This window comes from Hyaena hyaena, unplaced genomic scaffold (assembly GCF_003009895.1).
Source record: "Hyaena hyaena isolate Hyena2069 unplaced genomic scaffold, ASM300989v1 scaffold_777, whole genome shotgun sequence".
Taxonomy (NCBI): Eukaryota; Metazoa; Chordata; class Mammalia; order Carnivora; family Hyaenidae; genus Hyaena; species Hyaena hyaena.
In genome coordinates this window covers 570,470-589,362 of record NW_024081407.1, presented here as the reverse complement: position 1 = coordinate 589,362, position 18,893 = coordinate 570,470, and the positions used below count along the sequence as shown (strand labels likewise).

At 37.9% G+C, this 18,893-nt stretch overlaps 1 protein-coding gene and 1 pseudogene across 6 annotated transcripts in view; one reads left to right on the top strand and one right to left on the bottom strand.

Moving 5' to 3' along the window:
- The window catches only part of ARHGAP28 (Rho GTPase activating protein 28), a 223,163-nt gene that overhangs the window by 13,218 nt on the left and 191,052 nt on the right, over positions 1-18,893 (bottom strand). For all 6 annotated transcript variants that reach the window (XM_039218727.1, XM_039218725.1, XM_039218726.1 and 3 more), the window contains 5 exons: positions 18,633-18,715; positions 15,581-15,778; positions 15,124-15,237; positions 4,838-4,894; positions 2,686-2,810 (listed from right to left, as the gene is read on the bottom strand). In XM_039218727.1, coding sequence (XP_039074658.1) covers positions 2,686-2,810; positions 4,838-4,894; positions 15,124-15,237; positions 15,581-15,778; positions 18,633-18,715 — 577 coding nt within the window. The remainder of the gene's footprint in view (positions 1-2,685; positions 2,811-4,837; positions 4,895-15,123; positions 15,238-15,580; positions 15,779-18,632; positions 18,716-18,893) is intronic.
- LOC120221363 lies at positions 8,166-8,638 on the top strand (annotated as a pseudogene).

Here is an 18,893-nt window from a genome sequence, read left to right as displayed (position 1 = left end):
CCAGGGAGGGGAACCAGAAAGCTGCCTCGCACGGCTTTGCTGCTGCTGCTTGAGGGCAAAAGCTTAGCTCCTTACCAGGCCTTCCTGACTCTGAGGGTGGGATGAAGCCGGTGGAGACTGTCCCCTTTGCACTTACTCATTAGGTCTTCCCGCCGCTGGGTGGAGTGCAGACTCAGTGGGAGGCAGGACACTGCTCATGCTAATGTGGCTGGGAACTGGGTCTGTCCCGTGGGGCATTGTAGATCAGTCACCTACTTGGTCCCACTGAGACCGCAGGCGTGGTGGTGTGCTCTTCCTCCTTCTGTTTGGTTGAAGTAGGGCAGGTACTGCCAAAATAGTGCTTTGTGGTTAGACCACCCTCTCCCCAGTCCTTTGGCTGCAGGAACAGGCTCTTCTTGTAGCTCTTTTGTTACCTGGGCCTGTGCCAGGTTGGAGGTTTCTGCGGCATCCTTCCCACATAGATGGGAGGCAATAAGGAAGCCCAGGCATTCACCACTATGTTGTTTCAGAGGCCCGATGTCCTTAGGCGGTCAGCACTCGTCTTTCTACCTTTCAGAGTCTTCCTACACTCTGTCATTAGGTTATATCCAAGGGTTTTTAGTCACAAGAGGGAGGACCTAGGAGAAGGGGACTTCTCTCCTCTTTCTTTTACTTAACCAGAAGAGGTGGTAAGAGTCAGAAAATAAGCCTCTAGTGGAATAGGCAAAAATGGACCACTTTACAACTAAACTGAAATTGGCCACATTTTTAACTGGTGAAGAAAATAGACTAGACAAAATCTGTTGAAGAAGTTCAGACAAAGGATTTGTGTTTATCTGCAGTCACTGACTCTGACCTACTTTTACTAGAAACATTTTCATTCTACAAAAGGTCTATCTATGTGAGAGCACACAGGCAGTTTTTTCATGCACGTGACTGGGAGTCTCTTGCGTGTTCAAATCCCCCCAGTGGAATTTCAAATCTCTCTACTACTGCCTAGTGGTAACTACTTATGGTGTCTCAGCTGCATAGAGAAGTTTTCAGGGATCCTGTCGGCCCCTATTCTTTTCTTTTTTCTTTTTTATATACTATATACATAACATGCACACATCCTATATAAAAACACTTGAAGAATTTTCACAAAGTGAACATACCATGTAACCAGCCCCCATAGTCTAAAAAAAGAACTTCACGGAAGCCACTATCAAGGCTTCTAATACCATAGATTACTTCTATTGGCTACTCCTTTTCTTTTAAATTGGAATATTTCTATTGAGACAGTCGATTCTTACAACTGTAAAATATAATACAGAAAGATTCCTCATACTCTTTGCCCAGTTTTCCCCAAATGGTAACATTTTGCAAAAATACGGTATAATGCCAGTTAGAATACTGACATTAATATGATCCACCCATATTCTCTAGATTTCCCCGTTTATGTGTACTCATTTGGGTGCGTGTGTATATTAAGTTCAACACAACTTGAACTTATCTACCACCAGAGTCAAGATCCTGAACAGCTGCAACATCGCCAGGTCCTTGTGTTGCCCATTTTTGACCATACCCACCTCCCTCCCACGATTTCCCCTCCCCAACTTTCGGCAACTGCTAATCTACCCTCCATTTCTAAAATTTTGTCATTTCAAAATGTTATATAAACAGAGTGTTATGGTATCTAACCTTCCTCGGTTGGCTTTTTCTCACCATCAATATGGGTACCTCTTTTTAATATGATTGAAAAATCATTTTCAATTTTTCAATATGATTTTTCTCTTTAAGAAACTCCCATCAGTTTTACTAGAAACCCTCAAACTGTACCTGCTCTCTGATGGACAGATTTAAAATAGTGCTTCTTATCTTCTAAAAACCTTAGGGCAAATGTTTATCCTTGAATAAGCATGCCTAAACAAAAATGATCCTGATTTATGGTATTTCAAGGTGACTTGTGGCAAATGAGGAAAAGATTTTTTTTTTTTGTGAATAGAATTCTGGTCTCAAGATTTACTAGTAGTATGTTTTAAGAAAAACAAGAGCAACAATGCCCACGTAACTACATAAGCTTTATTGACAGAGGCATGTTGAATCCCAGCGAAGCCTGGAACGGTATTCTACGTCTCTGTAAAACTAACTTGCTATATTTTTTATTCTAATAAAAAATAAACTCATTGAGTAAATGAAACCACCACGATGGTTTGATATCTTAATAGATGGAAGATATCTATTAAGAATTCCATTTGGGGGGCGCCTGGGTGGCTCAGTCAGTTAAGCGTCCAACTTCAGGTCAGGTCATAATCTCACGGTTTGTGGGTTTGAGACCCGCGTCAGGCTCTGTGCCGACAGCCAGCTCAGAGCCTGGAGCCTGTTTCAGATTCTGTGTCTCCTTCTCTCTCGCCCCTCCCCTGCTCATGCTGTGTCTTTCTCTCTCAGAATTAAATAAAAACATTAAAACAAAAAAGAAAAAAAAAAAAGATTCCATTTGTAGAAATTTCTTTAAAAAGTACCAAAAACCCCAAAACGTTTCTGTTATCAACAATTCTATGGTCTACTTAATGAATTTCTCTACTTTTGACTTACTCTGTTACTAAAGTCCCCAAAACAACAGGTTCTAATTTTTTAAAAAGGCCAAGTTTGTAAATGCCTGGAGAGTTACTTATCTGATAAAAGATTATCTTCCTTGTACAGAGAGCTCTACTCACTTTTACTCACCTGTTCTCATACTGAAATTTTGCCAGTATGTCTTTGGCTTTGGTGTGACTGTTGAGTTGAATGGCCATGGACACCTTAGAGAGAAGTGGAGCATGGACCCTTATGACTCCTTCCGGCACGTCAGACTGCCAATGAGGAAAAGTTCAGTACATTCTGTCAAACTAGGATGAATATTGCTTTAATGATCACACTTAAAGATATGAAAATCAGGGGCGCCTGGGTAGCTCAGTCGGTTAAGCATCTGACTTCGGCTCAGGTCATGATCTCGTGGTCAGTGGGTTCAAGCCCTGCGTCAGGCTCTGTGCTGACAGCTCAGAGCCTGGGGCCTGCTTTGGATTCTGCATTTCCTTCTCTCTCTGCCCTCCCCAACTCACACTCTGTTTCTCTCTCTCTCTCTCTCAAAAGTAAATAAACATTAAAAAATTTTTTTAAAAAGATATGAAAATCAGTGGCACTATGAATTAGGAAAACTTGTAAGTATGAACAGTATATAACCAGAATGAAACACTGCTTTCTGTTTACAGGAGATTCAGTAATGAGTAAATTTAACCTGGGATTTTACTTCTGTTACACACTTAAGGCACTTGCTATATAGTCCCTTAAAATAATAAGACAAGTAACACTAGGTGATGACAAAAATCTCATGTTGCTATCAGTTCATTCCCTTGAACTATGCCCTAAATAAGCTTACTTCAAGCAGGATTCTGTATTTCAGTATATTTTAAGAAGATTCACCTTCTCAAAAATCTTAAAAAAGATTTTTAAATATTCTTTTTCTTTAGTTAGTAACAATGATTGGCTGATCCCAGTTGAATTCCAGATGAGAACTTAAAACTTGACCCCTCATGGTGTACTCGGAACACTCTGATGAGCAGGTGTGGACCACTGAATCTCTGAATCTCATGTGACAAGACTGGCCTGGAGACCTACCCTGAAGCTCTCCTTAAATGAAATAGTCAGAGGATGGCACTGTCTAATTAACATAAATTGCTGTTCTGTCAGGACTGGAAAATTTCTTTTGTTTCAAAATTTGGAATGTTTTAAAAATTAATTCTCTATCTAGATATGAATGGAAATAAATTTCTACCTGAGGATCTGGCTACTCAGGCATTTTAAATTTGAACAGTCTCAAAAAAATGGCATTGTTGATGTAGAAAGTTTATATGCTAACTGACCCAATACATATACTCTAGAAGGAATATGTTATGGGTTGAATTGTGTCCCCCAATAGATATGCTGAAGTCTTAACCCCCAGTAGCTGAGAACATAACCTTATTTGGAAATAGGATCATTGCAGATGTAATTAGCTAAGATGAGGTCATACGGAACAGGGTGGACGTATATCCAATATGGCTACTGTCCTTATGGGAGAAGAGACACAGACACACACACACAGCATCTAAAGATGGAGGCAGAGATTGGAGTGATGTATCTACAAGCTAAAGAACACCAAGGATTGCTGGTATCACCAAAAGCTAGGAGTGATGTCAGAAACAGGTACTTCTCTCACAGCCTTCAGAAGGAACCAACCCAGTTGACACCATTATTTCAGACTTTTAGTCTCCAGAACTGTGAGAGAATACATTTCAATTGTTTTAAGCTATTTAGTTTGTGGTGCTTTGTGACAAAAGCACCAGAAAACTAATAGAAAATATTTTAAAATATGGTCAGTTCTTATGGTACTTTTCTACTATTAACCGACAAGAACTGGGACAGCATGCCAGGAATTGGATGCTGAGAAACTTGGACTTGGCGGGAGAAGTGCAGAGTGTCCCTGGGTCACTGGAGTCAAGACTATACTCTTGAAAGCCTCTTTTGGTCATTTCATGCCCTTCCTCTCCCAGCTCCCTGGAAGCCTCTATAAGATAAATTCCACATTGCTGACATTATTGAACCTGTGATCATAATAATCACATTTTCCCTATAAATTCTTACAGTACTCATTCTTGTGTACAGATGCCTAACCATACATTTTGAGTCATCAGTTAGCAGATTCTCTCCCTCTACTATTCCTTCATGTGCCATATGAAAGATCAATTTTGAAGGATGTTTCATGATCAAATTAAAAAAAATAGGTATGGTAAATATAGCCAGAGAATACCATGTAGGGAGTTAATAATTAGAGAGGAAAGGAAATTATTTGTTTTCTTACCATTCTTCTCGAAGAGGGTGATTTTTGTAGTACCTTTGAAGTCTTGGGGCTTATAACCTAAATAAAACACATTTAGTCCTCAGGATTAATATTAGGAAAACCACCACATGCTGTTGTTAGAAGTGCAAATTATGAAAAATATTTTGGAAATATTTATCAAAGTATAAAATGACCCAACAATGTCACGTCTGTGAGTTTATCCTACAAATATACTTCATTTGTGAGAAATAATGTCTATACAGTTTTGTTCGGTGATATATAACTCTTAATAGCAAAGACTGTACATGATCTAACTGTTCACCAATATGAATTGTGTAAATAAATTAAGTTGTGTCTATGGAATATATGCAAAAGAAGCAAAGAAGGCTTTGTGAACTGATATAGAATAGTCACCATGATTTCTTACGTCAGTTTAGCAAGACGCAGGACATTTCATGTATATTACCATTCATGCTAAAAGGAGGAAGAACAATACTGAGAGTTCAGCTCAGCTCTTCCATGGTGTTGCTGCCTCAGCATCCATTTTGTCTGGCCAAGCAGCCTGCAGTGGCCTTAAACTGACAGTAGTCCCTCGTGTCAGCCTATGCCCTAGATAACAGCCCACGGAGTCACGAGCAAATCAGTGTCCTGATATGACTTCCCTTGTAGCCCCTGTGATCAACAGTCTCCCCACCTCCCAAGGTCATGTCCTTGTGTGAACCTTAGGTGAACCTTTTGGGGCTCACCAAAAGCCTACTCTTGGTTTGAATTGACCAATGTGGCCTTAGCCTGGGAACCCCAAAGCACTGCTCTAACCATGGACTCTAACCAAGGAATGTGCCCCAGGTTCTGTGGCTATGTCGATATCTTGCCTTGACCTGCCCTTACGGCTCCTTGGGGGCATTCTGTGTACTTTCCCCAGAACCTCTGTCTGAGTAATAAACTTTTCTATTTCAATTTCTCTTATGGTTTGTTGTTGAGCTGTGATTCACCACCCAGTGCCTGTGTTCCACTTAACAAATGTTAATTTAACAAGTCATAAGAAACATATATTCCTATTTGCTTGCATGTGCATCGTGCTTCTTTGGAAGTACACAAGCCTGCATGTTCCCGGGCACGCCGCCCACCCTATCACTGGTGACATGATTTGTCTCCAGGAGGGGAAGTCACAGATGGCCAATTTATATTCTATACTGTTTTGTACCTTTTGAACTTTGAAACCTGTTAATGAACTGTCTATTCTAAGCAAAGTTAGGAGGAAAATACATGGAAAGTAAAACAGAACTAAAGAAAGACTATTTCTTCAACTTTATAATTTGCTTCCATGTTACTTCTAAACTTTAAATGCCACCTTTTTTCCTATTGCTAATGTTAACACCAAAAAACTAAAATAGCTGACATAGAGTGAATGCATACAACTTACATAGTGCTTTCCACACACATTAAGTGAGCTGATGCTAATGACAACTCTGTGAATTAGGTGTCATTACTCCCCCCCCCCCCAATTTATAATATGAGAAAATTGAGGCACAGAGAAAGGTCTTAATTCGCTGAGGCTATTAGCCCTAAGGATGCAAACAGAGAAGGGATTAGGTATGAAAAACCAATGGATCTTGGTAAGAACAGCAAATTTGGTGGGATTTAAACTCCCACCTTTTCCATCTCTACTCCCTAGCTCAGTGACAGGCTTGAAAACAACAGGCTGTGTTCCTGGTCCAGATACAGGAAGGAGCAGAATGACTCAGGCGCAAAGATCTCTGATTCTTTTTCTGTCCTGGTTAATGGCTGCCTAGAAGACTGGCTCAGAAGACTTGTCTACCTTGACTAACTTGGAACCTGACCACTGCTAAAGTGGTGTGATGTTGAAAACACTTACAGGCAAATGTTCTAGTTACTGTCACCCAATGCAGTGGGTAAGAGTTGGAGAAAACAACAGACCAAGAAGCTTGAGAGGCAGGGCTGGAGACTGAGATATGTTGAAGAGCAAGGGCTTTAAAAAGCTCCAAATGTTCTTGAGAATGAAAAAGACCATATGCATGCCCAGGACCATGTATGTGTTCCAAACAAACAAACAAACAAACAAACAAACAAAAACTTGAAAAGGACTTAAGCTATCATCTCTGGCTGACCTACAGGCTCTGTCCAAGCAGAAGTGAAGCTCAAGCACAGCCAAAAACTGCATGGCTGAAGATGTGCCCCCAACAAACATGCAGTTCATCTGCAAAGACTGGGAGCTTTTTGGTACCAGGTGTTTAAAGATACTCTCTGTGTAAATGTCAGCTAACCATTAAGCTCATGGAATAGACTTCAGTAACACAAAACAAAGAATTCAAACCTTACAAAATTATCCAGCAGGAAAGTAATTAAATAAAGCAACAACGGCTACAACAAACAGCAAGAAACCCTGGAGAGGAGGGAGAATCTTATTTCCAGAGTTGCCACATTACAATGTTTAAATGTCCATTCTGCAACAAAAAATCATGAGACAGGCAAAAAACATCAAGAAAATATGGCCCATACACAGGAAAAAGGAGTTTCAAAAGAAACTCCTTAAGGACACCTAGATAATAGACTTACTGGAAAAAGCCTTTAAGTCAGATATTTTAAATATGTTCAAAGAACTAATGGAAACCATGTTTAAAGAACTAAAGGAACCATGAGAACTATATCTCACCAAATTGGGAATATCAAAAAAGAAACAAATTATAAATAAGGAATCAAATGGAAATTCTGGACTGAAAAGTCCAACTGAAATAGAAAATCTACTAGAAGAGCTCAATGGCAGATTTAAGGAGGCAGAAGGAAAATGTCAGTAAATTTGAAGATATGTCCATTGATACTCTCCAGTCTGCGGAACAGGAACTAAAAAATAAAGAAAAATGAACCCTTAAGAAGAATTATAGGATAACATCCAACATGAAGTGCACCAACACATATATAATTAAGAGTCCCAGAAGAAGAAAGAAAGGAGCAGGGAATATTTGAAATAATTATGGCTGAAAACTCCCCAAATTTGCTGAAAGACATGGATCTACCAGTTCAAAAAGCTCAACAAACTCCAAATAGGATAAATTCAAACAGATCCACACCAAGATACATTACAATCAAACTGCCAAAGGACAAAGAACCTTGAAAGTAGCAAGGGAAAAGGAGCTCAGCATACCCAAGAGATTTTTCAGTAAGATTAATAGGTGATTTTCCAGCAGAAATCACAAAAGCCAGAAGACAATAGAATAACGCATTCAAAGAAAAGCTGTCGAGCAAAATTATCTCTGGCAAAACGATACTTAAAAATTAAGAAGAGGTCTTTTAGATGCCACCACCCCAGAGCTACCTGTGTTGCCCACCCATGGTCAACCCCTCCATGTTCTTTAATATTGATGTTGAGAAGTGAGCCCTTTGACTATGTTTCCTTGGAGCTGTTCCAAATGCAACAGAAAACTTTCATGCTCTGAGCACTGGGGAAAAAAGATTAGGTTACAAAAGTTCCTGCTTTAACAGATTATTTTGGGATTTATGTGCCAGGGTGGTGACTTCCCATGCCATAATGGTACTGTCAGAAGGTCTACCTATGGAGAGAAATTTGATGATGAGAATTTTATCCTGAAGCACACTGGTCCTGGCATCTTGTCCATGGCGAGTGCTGGACCCAACACAAACGGTTCCCATTTTTCATGTGTACTGCCAAGACCGAGTGGCAAGCATGTGGTCTTTGGCAAGGTGAAAGAGGGCATGAACACTGTGGGAGTCACAGAGCACTGTGGGTCCACAAATGGCAAGACCAGCAAAAAGATCACCACTGCTGACTGTAGGCAAATATAATAAATTTGACTTATGTTTTACCTGAGCCACCAGACCATTCCTTCTGTAGCTCAGAAGAGCACCATTCAACCCCATCTGCTTAAACTAGCCTATAATCTTTGTGCTCTTGCCACAGTTCTTTGGGGTCCATATTTTCCTTATCCCCCTCTAAGTCCAGCTGATTTACAGAGTTATGTTTATGATTATTAAATAAAAACCACACAATCAAAAACTGAAGAAGAAATTAAGACATTCCAAGATAAATGAAAGCACTCCTAGTCGATCTGCCCTAGAAGAAATGTTAAAGATAGTCAGTCCTTCAGGCTGAGATGAAGGGGCACTAGATAGTAACTTGAACCTGCATGAAGAAATAAAGAAAACCAGTAAAGATAACTACATACATAAATATAAAAGGAAGCATTACTGTATTTTTTACAACTCCACTTTTTTTCCATCTTTAAAAGACACGTCTATAAAGCAATAATTATAAATCTATGTTGATTGGCACACCATTTATAAATATGCAATTTGTGACAATAATAACATAATGTAGGAGATATGGAGACCTATAGGTAGAGTATTTATATACTATTGAATTGAAGGTGAAATTAAGATGAACCAGATTGCTATAAATTAAAATGGTATTTGTAATCCCCAGGGCAACCACTCAGGAGATAATTCAAAACTGTGTAGTAAGAGAAACAACCATTTCTTTCAACAAAAATATATATTAAAATAGTTAAAGTGGTATATTAGGAATACTTATTCATCACAAATAAAGGCAGTAATGGAGGAACTGTGGAACAAAAATCATGTAAGACATAGCAAAAAAAAAAAAAAAAAACAAAAACCCAGAAGAATTGAAAGGATAGACAGTTGTGCAACAGCTAGAAACTTCAATACTTCACTCTCAATAACAGAAGAACTAGGCAGATCAGAAGAAAAGCGAAACCTTTGTCTAGACCTAACAGACATCTACAGAACACTAGCAAAACAGAATCTGTTCTTAAAGTTCACACAGAACATTTTTCAGGATATACAGTATGTTTTTCAGGCCATAAAATAAGTCTCAATGAATTTAAACATATCAAAATAATATAAAGTATATTCTCTACCCACAATGGAATTAAATTAGAAATCAGTAACAGACAGGAATCTGGGAAATTCACAAATGTGTGGAAATTACACCATACTCTAAAATAACGAATGGGTCAAAGGAAAATTAGAAAGTACTTTGTGGTTATTTTTTAAATTTTTCTGTTAACATTTTATTCATTTCTGAGAGAGAGCGAGAGAGCGAGAGCAAGAGAGAGCAAGTGAGCACGAGCAGGGGAGGGTCAGAGAGAGAGGGAGATACAGAATCTGAAACAGGCTCCAGGCTCTGAGCTAGCTGCCAGCACAGAGCCCGATGCGGGGCTCGAACCCACAAACTGTGAGATCATGACCTGAGCCAAAGTTGGACGCTTAACCAACTGAGACACCCAGGTACCCAGAAAGTACTTTGATATGGACAAAAAGGATACACATTATACCAAAACATATGGGATTGAGCAAAAGTAGTTCTCAGAGGAATATTTATAGATGTGAATGTCTACACTGAAAAATAAAGAGCTCAAGTCAATAATCTAACCTTCTACATTAAGAAACTAAAGAAAAAAAAACAACCAAACTCAAACAGGCTTAAGAAAATAAATAATAAAGATAAGAATTTTAATAAGGAATAGAGAATAGAAAAACAATAAAGAAAGTCAGTCAAACAAAAGTTGGCCTTTAAAAAAAATCAACAAAATGGTCAGCCCTTTAAGCTAAACTGACAGGGTAAAGAAGAATGAAGATTCAAATTATTAATACAGACTATAAGCAGGGACATTACTATCAATTTTACAGAAATTAAAAGGATTATAAGGGAACACCAGGAACAACTTCTATATTGGCCAAGAAATTAGATAACCAAATGAAATAGACAAAATCCTAGAAACACACAATTAGTACTGGCTCAAGAGGAAACAGCAAATCTGAATATAGTTATAGGAGTAAAAAGACTGAGTCAGTACTCAAAAAAAAAAAATCCTACAAAGAAAAGTCCAGGACCAGATGTCTTCACTGGTAACTTCTACTGCAAATTTAAAAAAGTAACATCAATCATTCATTTTTAAACTCTTCTAAAAAATAGAAGGGGGGGGGGGACCTGGGTGGCTCACTTGGTTAAGCATCCAACTTTGGCTCAGGTGGTAATCTCACGGTCCCGGAGTTTGAGCCCTGTGTAAGCTCTGTGCTGACAGCTCAGAGCCTGGAGTCTGTTTTAGATTCTGTGTCTTCCTCTCTCTCTGCCCCTTCCCCATATTCTCTCTCTCCCTTCCCCTCTATCTCTCTCAAAATAAATAAACATGAAAAAACTTAAAAAATAATAAACATTTAAAAAATTAATAGAAGTGGGAACACTTCCTAACTCATTCTAAAGTCTAGTATGTCCCTGATAGCAAAACCAAAGATATAACAAGAAATTAAAACTATAGACCAATATCCCTTATGAATGTTGATATAAAAATCCTCAACAAATATAAGCAACCCATTTAGTAGCATATTAAAAGGACCGTATACCTTGACCAAGTAGGATTTATCTCAAGAATGCAGGAGTAGTTCAATAAATGAAAACCAATCAGTATAAACATCAAGTACCTCATATTAACATGAAGGAAAAAAAAAAACCCAAAGACCATCTCAACAGATGAGAAAAAGCATCTGACAAAATCAAACACCTCTGATGTTAAAAACACCCAACAAATTAAGAATAGAATAGAGTTTTCTTGAAGTCCATCCATGTTATCACAAGTGACAAGATTTTGAGGGCATCATGCTAAGTGAGATAAGTCAGACAGAGAAAGACAAATAAATATTGTATGATCTCTCTTATATTTGGAATCTCTAGTTCATAGATATAGAGAACAGATTGGTGGTTGCTGAGGTGGGGAATGGGGTACAAGAGGAAGAAATGGGTGAGCCATTTTGGGGGGTTTAAGTTTACATAAATTGAATTTAAAAAATATAAGAAAAAGAAAAATGGAATTTTCTCAAACCAATAAAGGCAATCAATGAAAAGCCCACATATAACATCACACTTAATGACAAAAGACTGAGCTTCCCCCTTAAGATCAGACACAAAACAAGGACTCTCCTCTTGCCTTCTTATTTAATATTCTATTGAAGTTCTAGCCAAGATAATTAAGCAAGAAAAAGAAGGCACACAGATTGAGGAGAAAGAAGGAAAATTATCTCTATTCACAGATAACATGACCTTATGTGTAGAAATCCTAAAGAATTAACACACATAAAACCAAACTTTTAGAGCCAGTAAATGAGTTTGGCAAAACTTCAGAGTAGAAGATCAACATACAAATATCAGTTGCGTTTCCATACACAAACAATTAGCCATCCTAAAATGAAATTAAGAAAATAATTCCAGGGGCGCCTGGGTGGCTCAGTCAGTTAAGTGTCCGACTTTGGCTCAGGCCATGATCTCGAGGTTCATGGGTTCAAGCCCTGGGTTGGGCTCTGTGCAGATAGCTCAGAGCCTGGAGCCTGCTTCGGATTGTCTTCATCTCTCAGCCCCTCCCCCTCAGAGAGCCTCACAGGCACACCCGCTTGCTTGCTCACTCTCTCTCTCAAAAATAAACATTAAAAAAAGAAAAAGAAAACAATTCCATTTGCAATAGTATCAAAAAGAATAAAACATTTAGGAATAAATGTAATCCAGAAAGTGTAAGACTTGTATATTGAAAACCATAAAACATTGTTAAAAGAAATTACAGAAAACCTAAGTAAATGGAAAGATAACCCATTTTCATGGGCTGGAAAATGTAATATTATTAAGATAGTAATACTTTCCATATTTATCTATATATTCAATAAAATCCCTATCAAAATCCCAACTACTGTTTTTTTTTTTTTCTTCCAGAAATGGGAAAGCTGATCCTAAACCTGATATGGAAATTAGGGGACCCAAAATAACTAAAGTTACTTAACAGAAAAAGTTGGAAGACTCTCACTTTTCAATTTCAAATCTTAAAACAAAGCTACAGTAATCAAAACAGTCCGTTGTTGGCATAAGGACAGACATATAGATAAATGGAACAAAGTTAAGAGTCTGGAAATAACTCCTACATCTACAGTCAATTTTCAACAATAGTGTCAAGACCATTCGTTGGGGGAAAGATTAGTCTTTTTAACAAAAGGTGCTGAGATACTGAATACCTATGTGCAGAAGAATGAACTTGTATACTCCTACTTCATACCATATGCTAAAAATAACTCAAAATGGAACAAAGATGTAAATATAAGAACTAAAACTAGAAAATTCTTGGAAGAACACAAAGAGTTCAAATCTTCATGACCTTACATTTGACAAAGTATTGTTAGATATGACAACAAAAACGTGATCATCAAAAGAAACAGTAGATAAATTATACTTCATCATAAGTAAAAACCTTTGTGCATCAAGGGACACAATCAAGAAACTGAGACGACAACCGCAGAAGGGGAAACAATATTTTCCAATCATACATCTGATAAGGGACTTGTATCTAGAATACATGAAGAACTTCTACACAACTTAATAGTAAAAAGACAACCCAATCAAAAACTGGGGAAGAAGCTGAATAGACATTTCTCCAAGGGAGATCTACAAATGGCCAATAGGCACACAAAAAGATGCTTGACACCATTAGTTTTCAGGGAAATGAAAATCAAAACCACAATGAGATGCCATTTTAGACCACTAGGATGGCTAGAATAAAACTTTCTGATAATAACACATTTTGGTGAGGATATGGAAAAATCTAAATTCTCACACACTATTGGTGAAAGTGTGAAAAATGGGTCAGCTGCTTTGAAAAACAGTCTGGCAGTTCCTCAGATAACTCGGCATAGAGGTGATTTATTACTCAGCATATATACCCAAAAGAAGCAAAAACATATGTCCACCTATAAACTTACATATAAATGTTTGCAGCAGCAGTATTCATAATAAACAAAAGATATAATCAACCCAAATCTCTATCAATAAATGAATGGATAAAAAAATATGTGTAAATCCATATAATGGAATATTATTTGCCCATAAAAAGAAGGAAGTATTGACCCATACTATGACTTAGATGAACCATGAACATATAATGCTAGAGGAACTATGCCAGTCATAGAAGACTATGTATTATATGACTTAATTCATTAAAAGTCCCAAATAAGGAACTCTATAGAGACAGAAAGGAGATGAGTTGTCGCTGGGACAGGTAGGAGGGAATGGTGGAGGTGTGTTTAAGGGGATGACAGACAAAGGGTACGGTGTTTTCCCAGGGGATAAAATGTTCTGAGCTTGATTGTACTGACTGACAATTTCATGTATCTGTGATTATACTAAAAATCACTAACTGTTACACTTTAAATAAACTGTAAGATATGAGGACTATATCTCAATAAAGTTGTTTTAAAAAAATGAATTTTTTTTCTCAATTAAAAGGATCTTTCCAAATAATAATGTTGATTCTTCTTGATCTGAAGTCACTCTGCCTATAATCAATAAAGGAATACAGCTATTCATCATGATTATGGTAGATCAATTACAATACTCCCACCACGCTGCCTTGGCATTTATTATTCCTTTGCTTGAATAAATTTTCTTCTCCTTTCTCCCTTCTAAATGCTACTCATCCTTCAAGATATAACTCAAACACCACTTCTTTCATGAACTTGTCTATAATTTCCCACACCAGAGCCTACTTCTTTCTCCTCTGCCTGCCCTTGCCATATTGTCTATACAAGTGGTCTAGCACTTAATGCATATTCATGGCTCTTGTGTACATTTTTCTCCCACATTACGTGGAAATTCCTTTAAGACCAAAGCAAATCTCATGAATCTCTTCATTCTACTCAAGGTCTAATTCTCTGCCTGACCCTCAGGATCTTCCTCAAATTAAATTAAAACAATAAAGATAATGCTTCTAAAATTTGCTCTCCTTTTCACCTCCATACAAACTATGCTAAAGCAAAAATTCTTTGGAATGCAATGAAGATTAAACACTAATCTTGAAGATTAAATAATCGTTTATTATCCAAACACTAGAGGAATCGTACTCTATTTATTAGACATACTGGATACTGGAATGCCCTAAATTTAGTTCACAGGGACTAAAAGGTTGACTTTTAGTCAACCTTTTAAACTGAAAAATTTTAAAGGAGAACCATTTTAGACTTAAGTACTTAACAGATTATTAAATAATCTTCCAGATAAAGCTATTTCAAGAACTTCAACCTGAAGCACATATTTCTACAAAATGGAAATACCACAGTACTCTGTTATGAACACCGTTTCCACAATGTTTATGGTTTCAAAACTGATACTTTTTGAGAATATAAAACTTTTGGTTATAAATTACAAGCTACTTTGTGTTATGCTCTGAGAAATAAAAACCTGGGCAGTAACATTTGTGCCCTTAGTTTCCTGCCCTTACCTCTCGTTCTATGGTCTTCCTCCTCAGCAGCTTTTTGACGCTTGGGAGCTGCTTCTTTAACAACATGGTAGCTTCATTCATTCTTCTGACTTGCATGATTAAGAAAGACGGAACCTGGAGAAGAAACACTGCTTGAATAGAAAGGAAAGTGTTTGAATTAAACCTTCCCGGGACATTCTGTCTTCAGTTATGTAACTCCTTCTGGCCACTCAGTATCCTGGAAATGGACTGTGGCATTTGTCTTCACGTTTTAGAGAAAATGATAAGCATTCCTGTTTATGAGGGGAAACATGTCAGGAATAGTCATTAAAGAATGTACAAAGACACCACAGGCAGCCTGGGTGATATCCTATTTCCTCCTGTGACTAAGGATATGGCTTGCTCGTGGAGTCTTCACATTTCCTGGGTGCTGGTGGACTTCCAAGGAAAACATCACAGTCATCACATTGTTACTCACCTTCCACAGCATCTTTTGGTATTTAAGCATTAGACGGAGGATGTGGGCTGCAGTGTTTGCTAACTGTAGTTCTTCATAATCAGAGTGTTTGCTTCGACTGAAGAAAAGGTTTGGGGCCATTACGGTGGAAATGTTCCATATACTCATTCGGTTTTTTGACTCGTTGGCAATCACTTTATTGAAGAATGTCATGAGGGCCTAGCAAGAAACAGCACTGTGTCACACTAATTAGATTATCAAGAGGCACCACTGGCTGCTGTCATTCACTTCTATACCATTCCTGGCGCCCTCTAGAAAACTGTCAGAAGTATAGGATGGTTAAATGTGTAATGCTGCCCCTTTTATTACTTAGAAGCGCTAATGAGAAAAGTGAACTGTTCATTCAATTCTCTGCTTCATTAAAGTACTCCATATTTATGGAGTTTATTATGTTGACATCTCTGTAAGTAACAGTTTGCATTTTTTTTAATTTTCTTTATCCAAAATGAGGTTAACAAATATTAAAATTATGTAGTAAACTAGGAAGAGAAAACACTGCAATTCAAATAAAGAAGTTTTGTTGTTGAGGAAGAAAAGAAATCCTTAAAAACACCCTGATTAAAAAAAAAAAATTTAACATTTATTTATTTTTGAGAGATAGTGAGAGAGAACAAGCAGGGGAGGGGCAGAGAGAGAGAGCGAGGGAGACACAGAATCTGAAGCCAGCTCCAGGCTCTGAGCTAACTGTCAGCACAGAGCCCAATGCGGAGCTTGAAACCACGGACTCTGAGATCATGACCTCAGCTGAAGTCGGATGCTTCACCGTCACCCATCACCCCTAAAAACACTTTAGTTTAAAGCATTGTCATTGAAAACTATTAACTGTTTCCTTGGGAAAGCAAAACTCATTAAAAAAAATGAGTATCTCATTACTCAGTTCAAATGTAAACTCAATTGAAAAATTTTTAAGTTTTACTTTCTGGGTGTCATTTTCCCACTGCTTTTCAGTTTTAGAATCTTCAGCAGACCAAAGGGAAATGCTTACACGAAGCTGTTCTTGGCATTTAAAGAGAGAGAGAGTGAGAGAGAGAGATTTGAGAAAGCTTAAGGTTTGCTAAGCCACCAAAATACAGATACTTATCAGAACCTTCTGAAATTCACCAAGAGGGCTGAAATCTTAAAAAAAGAAAAAGGAAAAGAAAGAAAAAAGAAAGAAAGGATGCTCTTTAGTTTTCCAAGTTTGAATCTGCTGTATATTTTTAAGGAGAAAATGGGTAGCACAAAATATTAATAATGATTAACATTTATTTGAGGGTTTATTGTGAGCCAAGTTTTATTCTTAATACTTCATATATATCACTGACTTTATAATCATTACAAACCCTGTGAAGTAGGTACTATTATTAATTCTGTTTGACAGAGGAGGAAACTAATGAAAAGATTAAAGTAGCTTTGACCAGTGTGAATTAAGTAAGTGGCAAATTTAGGATTTGATCTGAGGAAATCTAACTCTTGAGCCAGAGCTGTTGACTTCTCCCTCACACCAGTTTCAATCCTAGATCCAGTCACATCATGGAATGGGAAAAAAAATTTGTGTTTGTGTGTGTGTGTGTGTGTGTATGAGTGTGCATGCGCACGTGTGTGAGTGTAACATCTTCACCAGTCCCATGATGTTTTTTTTGAGGATCTTCTTTTAGAAAAGTATCGGATTACTTGTTTCTGAACCAAATATCATCTTTTTTCCCTTTTATACGTAAAAGAACGCTGTTGAACACACCCCCCAAATATAAGCTAATAAATTTCCTGCTTTTGAAAAATTACTGAATTATATTAGACACAGACATTCTTATGTCATATCCAATCCCCAGCCTTGGGCTGAGGATATGATATAATTGATGTATATGATAATTGACCCAGATATTTTTTATTATGTAGGAGGAAAGGCCTTCACCAAATTGAAATGTCTGATAAGAGGCAGCAGAAAGAATCATCTTTGTTTTCAAGCATTATGTTTACTGGCCTCAAAATTACAGGCTCTTTCCAGCTCATCTTAACTCAATTTCATTTCAGAGATTCCAAACACCTGTTGTACTTATAACAGATTTCCCACTGCATACAGAATCATTATCAAAATAACAAGAGGACCTTTTGATTTCTGCCAACATACAGCAAGGAAATAAATCTGAAATAAAGGGCAGACTATTTGGAGAACAATGGAGTCGGATTCTATCAAATGTTCTATTACATATTAATGGAGAAATTATTTTCTTGAGCCTAATTTTCCTAATCTGTAAAATGAGAAGACCCTATCAGATGATTTCCAAAATTCCAAGATTCTAGGACTCTTTAATTAAATTATCCTTATAAACTTTAAGACATAAACATTTTACAAATTTCATTTAAATCAGTGATTTCAAATTTCCTCCTTAAGCACACTCCTTATATCTGTTGCCTCTAGACTGGACTAAACAGCTTAGGGAGTTTCATATTCTTTTTTTTTTTTAATGTTTATTCATTTGAGAGAGAGAGAGAGAGAGAGAGCGCGCGCGCGAACGAGCGAGCACACAAGTCGGGGAGGGGCAGAGACAGAGAGGGAAACACAGATTCGGAAACAGGCTCCAGGCTCTGAGCTGTCAGCACAGAGCCTGATGCGGGGCTTGAACACACGACCTGTGAGATCATGACCTGAGCTGAAGTCGGACACCCAACCGACTGAGCCACCCCAGGTGCCCTGGGAGTTTCATATTCTGCAGTTTACAGAACAGTCTCATCTACTTCTAACATTATGTGCCTCTCCTCCTGCTAACCCTAGCCCAGTGCCTGGGCACTAGATAGTATAGATACTCAGTACCTCTCAATGGACTGGGTGAAGAGAACCAAAATGTTCAAAGGAGGTCCCAAGATTTACATCCTTGCCTGCCTTCCTCGGGAGAACAGCAGTGGGAATGTGCGAAGACAGGTTGGCAGTGCACTGAGCCGACTTAGGCAGTTGTCATCGTGGGCTCCATTTGTCCCTCTGAACCATCTTCTCTAAGAAGGGTCAACGACAGACCATGAGGTTGATACCACTTACCTGGGCTGTGTCCCTGTTGGCATCGGGCAGTGCCATGACCATAAGGTGTAAAGCTTGAAACTGTACTTTGATGTGAGGCCCTCCTAACAAGAAAACAGAAATAACCACACATTTGGAACAACACTGATGCATTCTGACAGCTTTTCTTGCTAACATCTGGTGGCACAGGAGGGCTCCTGACAACTTTTGGTGGTAAAGACTCAGGTTTTGTGCCCAACAATGTAAATTTGTTAACTTGGATAAGAGCCTCAGTCTATCAAC